Source organism: Pollachius pollachius (assembly GCF_949987615.1).
Source record: "Pollachius pollachius genome assembly, chromosome: 2".
In the NCBI taxonomy this organism is placed as follows: domain Eukaryota; kingdom Metazoa; phylum Chordata; class Actinopteri; order Gadiformes; family Gadidae; genus Pollachius; species Pollachius pollachius.
This window is the reverse complement of record NC_136935.1, coordinates 42,066,277-42,077,108: the sequence shown is the minus strand read 5'-3', so window position 1 is coordinate 42,077,108 and position 10,832 is coordinate 42,066,277. Positions and strand designations below refer to the sequence as shown.

Genomic DNA, 10,832 nt, shown 5'->3' with positions numbered 1-10,832 from the left:
AATGAGGTAACGTAAGGACGTTGTGTCTCCTTTCTGAGGGCATTTTTAAAGTTGGTGTGGTGTGTAGGCTATCATTTCTCTTTGTTAAATGGGCCTTAACTCAGACAATCGTGTTGCTATAGATGCCAAGCCATTAAACAAAATAAACACAAAAGCATTCACGGAGGCCCTAATTGGGCGGTGATCTCTTGTCATGTTTGATTAAAGTGAACAACGGGAAAACAGTGGTTTTACGGAGCAGCATAACCTTATTCAGAAAAAGATTACACAATGGCATATTTTTATAAATATAAATAAATAAATATAGCCTATATATATTTTAGGTATGACACATTGATTCTTTAATTTTAAACATAAGGTGGAAGGTGTATTTTAAGAACTTATTTAGCAAGCCCTTTCCATCATTCTGTAGTGTTGTGTAAATAAAGATTGCTTAAATGCCATCTAGTCATGAAATCATTTGTTTTCCTACATCGTTTTTAAATATATCCATGGAAAAAAAAACGTTTAATCATCCAGCCTCTTTCAAATGTAACATTTGTAGTTTGTTTCTATGTGAACAAAATGCAAATATTAGTTTATACTGGTGCTGGTGTTTGGAAGTTTTCACAAAAAAATAACAGGAGAAATGTCAGCATTAATTTTATTGAGCAAAAGATGCAATAGAGGAAACTACAAATATATATTCTTCTGGAAAATGCTTTAAAGAGAACACCTGTTTGATTCACAACAAAGTCCTCATCTGCTTTCCACCAAAAGTCATACAACTGGTACAAAACAGAGTTAAGATGACATACCTCTTTCAGAAACTACTTTCACAAAATATTTACTTCTGTTTCATTTAATCATCGTTGAAGAGTTAGCAGCTGAGGAGGAAAAGGTTCAGGATGGTCTTTTGTCCCAATAGACATTCATTTGGTTTTTCATCTTGTACACATCGTACAAATCAAAAAGGTTCTCATGATTGGTCCCGAATGCATAAATGCCCAGTATGTATGACGTATTAAACATTAATTATTTTAAAAGGCATTTAGGTATCTGGGGGTACACCAATTTCTTGTGCAGTAGTCCACCTTGCTGTAGTTGTACTTTGTGCATGTATGTGTGCGTTTGTGCACAATTTTGGTCCATTTCCTCTGTTTAACAGTGAGATTGTAAAAGGCAGGAACAGAGGCAGTGCTTGGGTTTGGAGTCCCAGAACAGGGGAGTATTAACAATATACACCAATCAAGGCACAGTGGAACTAATCATGAGGCTGGTCCTTCAAAAGTGTTAAATAATTTATATATATAATCCAGTCAAATCTCTTCATATAAATGTTATAGAAAATCGGAAAACCGTGAGAGCATGTGATTGTGAATTCTGTACAGTCAAATCAGGATTCATGTTTTTCCTCTGCCAAATTCTATTGACTATAACCAAGATAATGAAGTTGAAAAATGAATATAATGATGCCAGGACAATAAGATAACAGTTGAACCGCATGAAATGAATGAAGCATATATATATTGAAATAAACCTGGTCTGGCTACCACTTAGAGGCACATCTAGAAACTATAGGCTTCCCTAGGCATCGCCCTCCCCATACAAAAGTGCATTTCCCATGATTTGAAAGAATTGCAGAACTGACAAGTGAAGCAAAAGTATTCAGAATAATATAAGCAGTCCAACAACCTTAAGCATTTACATTTTTGTTGCCCTCTAGAAGGGTTTACAGCCTAGATAGACAGAAAAATAAACAGGGAGTGATAAACAAAAGCAAAAACTAGGAGGTGTCCCTGTTTTGTGGAGATTTGGGGGAACCGTCCATTCCCCGTCAAAGAACTACGATTTGAGTCGTAATGGCCGCCACGTCGGAGTGACTAGTTCCCTTCGAGCCAAGATGGAGTGTCGCCACCTGGCAGTTTCAGCTTAATGTGGAACTGCTTGAGTGTCTGTTCCAGCTGCTGCTGGTTCCCCGCGTAGTATGCAGCGATGGCGTTGTGGAACAGCATGAGCTGGTTGTGCAATACCTTCACCTGTTGAGGAAAAAAAAACAATGATCAGAGAACATGCCCAACAAAAAAAACAAAAAAAGAATCACCTGAAACCTAATCCCCCAGACATCCAGTAAAGGGACACGAGTGTAGCATTGGCCCAAAGCCTTTACCTTGTTCTCCTCCAGAAACCTAAGCTTGATGGAGACGTCGTTGCGCATTCTCTCGTACTTCTCGCGGTGGGCCTGAAAGTGCTGCTGGGAGAGCTCTATCTTGGGCATGGTGGAGGCGTCGCGAGGGCCCAGGTTCAGCTCCTCCAGGTCGGTGCGGTAGGCGTCGTACTCGATCCTAGGAGCGGGGAACCAGTTCAGTCAAAGGATAGAGACCCAAAAATATGCATGTGTCCCTAACAATTACAAATGCATAGTATTTTACGACCTGAATTCATTTACCATTTAGTGATTTATTTAGTTTTTAGATGCATGTCATTCGGGGGGGGGGGGGTGGTTAGGCATCTTGCTCAGGGAGATGGCAGACTTTCTGTTTGGAGTCGTACACCCTAGTCAGTAGACACTTAAACAATGCAGCCCCTGAGGAGTGGGAATAGAGCCTGTCACAACCATAGAGTGAACACGGTACCTTGCGGCTTCATATTGCTTGATGTTGATCAGGGTGTCCTCGATGGTTTTATCTACAAGCGTGTTGACACTGGCGATGAAGAAGTTGATGGCACTCAGAAGTGTCTCTGCGTTTTTGGATAAAAGCCTTTGGGTTTCAGCGTTGTAGCCAAACTCCTCCTACAGGTGGCAAAGAGGAAGTATATTCCTTCACATCAGTGAATCCAAACAATGGATCCAATTTCAGGGAACGTTTTGATCCAGACAACAATGGCATATGGTTTGAATACATAAATAGCTGAGACAATTCACTCTGAAACATCAGCATCATTCATTAGATTCATTAGGATGAAGCATTTTGAAAAAAAACAACACTATGTTGCATTCCTCATATCAGAACTTCAAGCCAGTACACCTCTCCAATCGTTACGTTCAACTTGGGAGAGCTTTTTCTGTATGCAAGGATTACATTTAACATAGATAGACATGTTCATTTTTAATTGTTACGCTTAGCTGGGGTTAGAGATGGTTAGGCATTACATAAAAATCAGGCATTAGATTAGACCTGGTAAAGTCGGTGTAGTTTAGAGATTACTGTGAAAGTAAAAAGGTAAGGATCTGAGCAGTGTTTCAGGCATGTCAGCAGGATGTCACTGCCAGCACCTTAAGAGATGGAAGGTCTTAAACATTAACGAGACATTAATTAAACAGGGATTGCGGCTATGTAGCAAGCTAGGGTGAGTCAGTGGAACACACCACATATAAGTGTTCAATCCAAAGCCCATGAAGCACAGATTTTTGGTTAACATTTGAAGCGCCACCAAAAATAGAAAATAGCTTTGTATTGTTTTAACGGAGAGCGAATGTAGCGGGGCTGTAGTTTACACAATCGGTTCGAATAAGACTCAAGCCTATTTGGGATTCAACTATTCTTAAAAGTTAGTTTGGGTCCGTCCCAACACAGCTGTGTGCTTTTGGGGGAAGAAAATAAAAATGGTTGGAATGTGTGAATGAGTGCTGAACTGACATGGAGCTCTGGGGACTTGAGGCTAAGGTCGGCGAAGGCGTCCCCCAGTGCCTTCTGGGTGAGCATCATCTGGGCCAGCTGGGTGGAGAGGGTCTGGGCCAGCTTGACCACCTGCTCGTAGCGCCGCTTGTTGTCGCGGAGCACCTCGATCTGGCTCTCCAGCTCCAGGTCCACCGTCTTGGATCCCCGGCCCATCTTCTCAGACAGGATCTGCCGGGTGCACTGTGTGGGGGGGGGGGGGGGTCAGAACTTGAACCATAACCAGGGTCTGGTAGGAAGAGGGAGGAGCTCCACAAGAGCCTGTGTTTATAGTGAGGGGTTTTGTCATATAAAGGTAATGGTTAAAAGAGAGATGCAGAGAGATGTGGGACAGATATGCCATCTAGGATTAGAACAATGTTCTCTACAGTAGAAATGAGTTCAGAGAATGTTCCCTCACTTTAATTGAAGAAAGGAGCTACTAAGGGAGCTTTAGAGTACAAAGAGGTTGTAATTTAATTTCATCAGCCAAAAAAGAACATCAAAAAACAAAATGGGTCAAACCAATAAAAAGATTACTTTGTACGTATTGATGCTCCACTTTCGTACTAGGTCCAGTTTCTCCATGGCGGGGTTCTTCAAGTCATCCGCGAGAACCACGGCCCCGCTCGTCTGCTGGCCTGGGTAAAGGAACGTACTTTAGAGCCGTAGACTGAGCTTTTTCTGCACTGGGTTGTAACGAAGGTCGGAGTTTACGCGCTACTAACTTTTAAGGGTGGCACCAGGGAAATGAGTTCTGACGTAGGCATAAGTTACAACTTACACCTAGCCCCTAGTACGTTTAAAGTCCTTTGTAAAATGGCGGTTCATCATGGTGCATCGTTTGGCGGAGGTGGGATAATTTGGGAGGATGAGGAGAAGAGAATTAAACCGACTGCTTGGTGTCGGCTAAATGCACCGTGACAGATTAAACCCTCTGGAAATTAGCCCATAGCCTCTTCGCTGTTGCTGAGAATGTTCAAAGACTTATTAAGAGGCAACCACTGATAAGCACTACAATAGTTATTTTCGCAGTTTAAGCACAGGAGGTGAAAACGTAATGTTCTGCCACAATGTTTCAGTTAGTGTGGACTTAACGCCAGAGTAGTCAATATAGTACATATAGCTGGTGCAACAGGCTGCTCGAGAGGACGTCAAACGGCACATTTGAATTATTATAGAGGAAAGACATTGATAGAGGAAAATAGCAAGTGCAGAAAGAGGTTCTAGGGGATGTCTTCTCAAAGATCACAGGAAGCAAGCAGAAATACTCGAAGACAGGATTTTCTAGCAAAGCAGCTTTCTTCCAGAGAAAATGTACCCATCCGTTATCACCTCAAGCGGTTTAGGTGAAGTCAGGAATTTGGACGAGTTTTGATTGTCAAAGCAGGGAACTACCTCCACAAGTGACAGATCACTTGGGTTAAAAAAAAAAAAGCACAGGAGAGGGAAAAGAAGTGAGGGTTTCACTTTGAATGGGAAACGACCCTTAAGGACAAAGAGAGGAGGGACGAAACAAGCTCAGGAAGGACAGATTGATGCACATGCGGAGATAGATTTGCTGGCGCATAATCCCTGAGCCTCAAGCCGTGCCTGTGCTTTACCTGTCTCAGGCTGACTAGCACTGGCAGAGCGGGCCAGACGGCCGCCCACTGCCATACTGGGAGCTACTGGTGTTGCTGGGGACGTGGGCAGGCTGGCTGACCCTGGGAGATATTCACAGTGGCGATTCATTAGAAGTAGGTCTGTTTCCAGTGTGAAGCGAGAGGCTATTGAATATCGAGTGATGACATACATCACAGGGTAGAAGTGACTCATCACACTTTCCATAAAAGATCTTCAATCTGGAGTTCATTCATTCATTCCATGGTCTGGTTTGGCCAATTAACCTAAACATTAAACTCTGCCTTTAGAAATCTAAAAATAGGGTAGCAGACGTGTAGTCTTATTGAATGATAAAAGTGGTAAAGCGAGCCAGAGTCTCATAGGGAAGCATATATGCATTTGAATTTGTGAAGGCACAATAATAAAGAGGAAATCAGGGAACAAAATGGAGGTCAGAAGCAACTCATTAAATCACACTTAGACTGTCAGCTATACAAATTCAAATTTTAGCCTGACCTATTTATCAAAGATTGCTGCCATATCTGTAAGCACACAGAGAATTATCATGTAACAGTGTGTGCAGTCATAGCAGTAAGCGGTATATAAAAATGGTTCACTTCAAATTTAAGATTGAATAATAAGAAAGAACAAATATTGTATATTAAGAAAATGGAGAAAATAAATAAACATTAAAAATCTAACGACACAGATTCAAATATAATGCAAACTGGTTTGTACCTCTGTATGGCCCTGATTCAATGATGCCCTCTGTTGTTGAAGAGTAGTTACTGGAGTGTACATGGGCCTCTGAGAGGTGTAGTCCACTGGGAGGACTGGGAGAAGAAGAGTCCTGGAGGAGGAGACCATTGTGCTTGAATAAAAAGATTATACTTTCAAACAGGTTTGAATGCAAATGCACACAGCATGTGTTCCCATGGGACCTCTTTTGTACGGCAACGCAATTCAGTTTAGACATCCTCCCGTATCAAATCAATTAATATCCCTCTAGTCATGTATTCCTTTATGTGAAAACACAAACATACACATCACATTGTTTTGGGTGTGTGGAATTATTCTTGGACAACTTTACGCAAGTTAATATTGATATACTTTTACTTGTGTAAAATATAGGAAAAAAAATACACTTTGGTTAAATGGGTTCACTAAAGTTTGAAATCGTGATAAAGATGTAGATCTATAGTTTCAACTGTGGATACCAAATAAGTATTTAAATTTGCAACTAAACAACCAGAGCTTTGGAGATGGAGTACAGTACAGTTTCTGTACTTCTGTGACTTTCTAACACAAAAGCTTGACCCTACTTGGTACCTTTTCGGAGCTCGGGTCCATCTCGCCGTTGCTGGTGATGGGGATCTCTGCAGCGGAACTTCTATGGGAATCCTCAGCCATCGGGGTTTCCTGTCATTAAAACCAGTTCATATAAAAGACTGATAGATATTAGTCCATAGATATTGTAGCCCTTCACCAGCCTAGCCTATGGGGTAGCCTTAACAACAGCATTCTGCATGCATCAACACATTTGGAAAAATACAAGACACACCATTGTAATCACAACCCTACTTCCCATGTTACTGCTACCCAACCATTAGCAGCAACATTATTCTTCATTTCAGTTTTTTCCTCTTGATTTACTTATAACAGTGTTCAAACTATTTAAGTCTTTTTAAACTGACCTTTCTTATGCCTATATTTTTTTTTATGCTCTCACTTATCACAACTTGTTGACAAAGCAAACTGCTCACAGTAGAACAGTAAGCATTTTACATAGGCCTATCTTCTACCTCCAAATCCTCCTTTGCAAAATAACAAAGTAAGAGTGGTGTTACTATGATAAGCCTCATACAATCCTCTTATTATACACTATTCCACCATGTCTTGGAGGACTCCATAAGAGATTTTTATAATATGCAACACATCAGCATACTGCAAATAGTACGACTTCTAGCAAGTCCTAAAGACGTGGCAAGTCAGTAAAACTAAGGTGGACTTTGGTTGAAAGTGAAGCAGTTACACATTTATTGATCTTGCCATTGAGATGAATGTACTCTGGCCTTTTGTTGAAGGCCTAGTATTAAGAGAACAGGGATGTCCCACTGGGAGAGAAAATCTAGCACTGATAGCAGTTTTACAATGCCACCGTAAATTCAATTTGACTGTGGTAGGGACAACACTTGGCATAGTGTAGTGCCGTTGAAGAAGACCATCTCAACAAAATTCCAATCTCATCTTTCAAATAAGAGGCTTCTCTTCATATCAAGACTGAACGAAACCAGTTCATATTGTAACTAGTTACAAAAAGAATAAACTCAGATATGGAATGCAGAGAAAATATAAAATAATTGTATGCACATTGTTAAAGCATGTGCCCTCAAAGTTACATTACACTAGCAAGCCCTTTGATAATTTAAAGTGTTGAGATGCGCCAACGAATAAGTGGACAACACAATCTGTTTAAAGAAATTTCAAAAATCATTTTGATTATCATTCAGCCGTGTTGCATATGGTTTTTACAAGTCAAGATGGACAAAAAACATTGCCACAAGCTAGCCATCAAGTTCAAAATAATAATATGATTTATATTGATTATGTAATTACATTTTCCATAATATCATCCAAATGTATCAAGAGGAAGCAATTATTTTACAAGTTGAGACATAGGCCTATATCCTTTTATATCATGACCCAACCCAAGACAAGTGCTGTAAACAGATTTCTGTAGACTGTAGTCTGTTCCATTGGGGTCATGTAACACAGCATAAATGCTTAAAGGCCATATGACACCCATGTCCAAGCAGACAACAGACACATAGCACGTGGAAGTTTTCCCGTCTAACGGCTTAGATAACGACATGTCGCTCTCCCTGAAGAAAAGCTGGACAAATTCAATCCAGTGGTCAGGAGCTTTCCCACAGGAATACCACATTATGGGTTACACTAGCCATGTCAGTGTTTTGGGGCATGTCAAACAAAAGGATCAAATATCTCACAGGGCTTTGGCCAACGCTGTCCAATAAATTAGTTTATGATGGGTCATTAACAAGATTTCATGTTACATACTAGATAATTCACTTTGTTCAGGAATTTGATATTGATGTATTCTTTTTTTAAGGTCGATCCTATTTGCGTTAGCACGTGTATTTTCTGTGTGAGTAAATATGCACTGGGTTGGACAGCTCAATGTCAGTACTTTCTTTGGTGCCATATTTGAATACTCAAATGCAGTTGCTTAAGAATGTGAAACAGAACACATATCCTGTATTCATTGATAAATAGCACTGTGAAATTAATGTAATTCCAGGGATTAATCACATGTACTCTCTCAACATTTGAAAACACAGAGCCAACAATGAACAAGCTGCAGAGGTGACAATAGTACTCAGATTAATCCATCTGCCAGGGATTATGGCGGCCAGCACAAAACACTAGCTTTTATGTGTTTTGCAATTTCCTTGTTCTGCAATTTAGGTTCCAAGTCATTATCACAAACTAATGTGCAATGTTTTAATGATAGGGAAACACAGAAGATCAATTGTATACAGTATATTATGAGCAAGATACCTATGTAGCACAGGGAAGTGCCCCAACACCCAATCACAACATGTTCAGCAACTTCAAGAAACCAGTTTGCAGCCTCATATACTGTCCTGATTAATGTACCACTGAAAACGCCCAACAGAGAACCAAAGAAACAATGAGAGCCCCAGCCACCAAAAGCATGTGAGACACAGGCGCAACAAGCATGTGAGCCAAAAGGCCAAACAAATATGCAAGCCAAGGACGAGTTCATGACTGAAAAGAGGCGATTGGAAAAGGCGGATATCACCTGAGTTTGAGGGCAAGTTTCTCCATTTGCTTCTGGTGTTTCTGAAGTGTTAGTGTGGTGATTTGTTACGTGCTGCTCCTCATCATCTGCACTGCCCTTCGTGATTACAGCATCTCCGCTGTTCTCAACATCTGTGTCACTGCATGAACCCTTACAGACACTCTGAACATCTGTATCTAACTGTGGGTTCACCTCCTGAAACCCGCTTTCCACATGATGGGCATCAGTGGGGGAATGGTCTTTGTCAAGGTCTACACTTTCATAATTGTCGTCATTCTCATCATTTCGCAAAGAATGCTCTGTTTTAAGATCCTCCTTATAATCCACTTGCAGGTCCGTGGTTATGGTCTCCGATTCAGCTTCAAGACTAACTTCAGACATACCTGAAAAAAGATATGGATAGACCAAGTACATTTGAGACAGCAGATTATTCTTAGCGTCCACCCTCTGCAAATATGTGAACGGAGTAGCCTATTGGTAAATACGGCAAATAAGTGTATGCTGTTTTATTCATTACTAGCCATTTGCCATTTGGGGAATAGGTAAGGAGCAACATTCTTGATCATTAGCTTGGCTATTTTAGATATACGTAGTTTATTAAACCCAGATGGGAATTAAGGGTGTCAAAGTACAGTATATTCAGCCCTCTAAACTTGATGATCTTCAACAAATGTCAATTTGTAACCAACACAATGACCTAACACTAGATTGTTTATTTAACAATGTAACAGTTAGTAGCTAGGGACTACAACTTCCTGTAATGTTTTCTTTTGCTGACCTTTGCAGTATCACAGTTTTGAATTGGCATGAACCCAATTTAAAAGACACTGCGGTCGATATTACAAAGTCATATCCACACAGACATAGTAAAAAGTTCATTGAGGCTTATATCTCTGACACGAAGATGCTTAGGCCAGCAATGGCTAGTTAGGCGAGGCACTGTTGCACACCATACAACATGGCTAGCTCACGATTACTGTCAGTGGACCGCATATGTTCTGCGAGGACCTTTTCCTTCAAAAACCACGGTCAAAAAACAAAACCCTTTAGTTCTAAGTTACTAGTCGACAAGCGTCCCCATACTAGTAGATCTATGGCGCTGGAAGCTACTGTCAACGTTAGCAACACACACTAAACAGACAGTTCACTCGTCGCAAGTTAATCTGCATAGTAACAATATAGTTTGGGCAGCCCAACAAGGCGGTCTAAATACCCGCATTGTGGTTAAATGTCTGTAAATTAGTAGATATATTAAGGTAATAAACAAGATTGAAGATTATCAAGCGAGGGGTTTTGTAATGGAGAAAAACTTTATCTTACCTGTCTGCGACCGTGGCTAACTGTTAGTTAGCTATCGCTTAACAAACGTTTGGTGGCGTTTCTAACGACGCAACAACTACTCCCAATCACGAAAAGTGCAGAAATCCACCGTATCTATTTAATGATCTGTGCTTCAGGCTGCGGCTATATCTGCAGTTGGGATCCCGGAAAACCAAATCGAATGGTTCATCTACTGCCATCATCCGCAAAAACTTTGCTGCATGCGACCCCCCCCTGCTGTTGGTCTCCGCTGTGCTGTCACGTCAGCAGACGTGGGTGACAGTTTATGGTCACGTATTTATCACAAATATCAACCGGGAGAGTAAGGTACATTTGACCATCGGCGTTGACTTTATTTCTATTTTCAAGCGTTTATACTGTCTCTTATCATCGGTGTCTATAATTCTGCCAGTGATCGTAATAAA

At 40.8% G+C, this 10,832-nt stretch overlaps 1 protein-coding gene across 3 annotated transcripts; it reads right to left on the bottom strand.

Moving 5' to 3' along the window:
- Nucleotides 1-636: 636 nt before the first annotated feature.
- On the bottom strand, nucleotides 637-10,666 carry arfip1 (ADP-ribosylation factor interacting protein 1 (arfaptin 1)). 3 transcript variants are annotated; one of them, XM_079729700.1, is made up of 10 exons: nucleotides 10,408-10,666; nucleotides 9,088-9,470; nucleotides 6,573-6,662; nucleotides 5,982-6,093; nucleotides 5,243-5,344; nucleotides 4,179-4,279; nucleotides 3,621-3,842; nucleotides 2,616-2,773; nucleotides 2,150-2,324; nucleotides 637-2,018 (listed from the first exon to the last, which is right to left on the bottom strand). In XM_079729700.1, exons 2-10 carry the CDS (start codon nucleotides 9,466-9,468, stop codon nucleotides 1,863-1,865), a joined length of 1,497 nt encoding a protein of 498 aa, XP_079585826.1. In that variant the 5' UTR covers nucleotides 9,469-9,470; nucleotides 10,408-10,666; the 3' UTR covers nucleotides 637-1,862. The 3 variants fall into 3 exon arrangements, with proteins under 3 accessions (XP_079585826.1, XP_079585827.1, XP_079585828.1); XM_079729701.1 differs by lacking the exon at nucleotides 5,243-5,344; XM_079729702.1 differs by lacking the exon at nucleotides 9,088-9,470 and having other exon boundaries at nucleotides 10,408-10,664.
- Nucleotides 10,667-10,832: the final 166 nt, after the last annotated feature.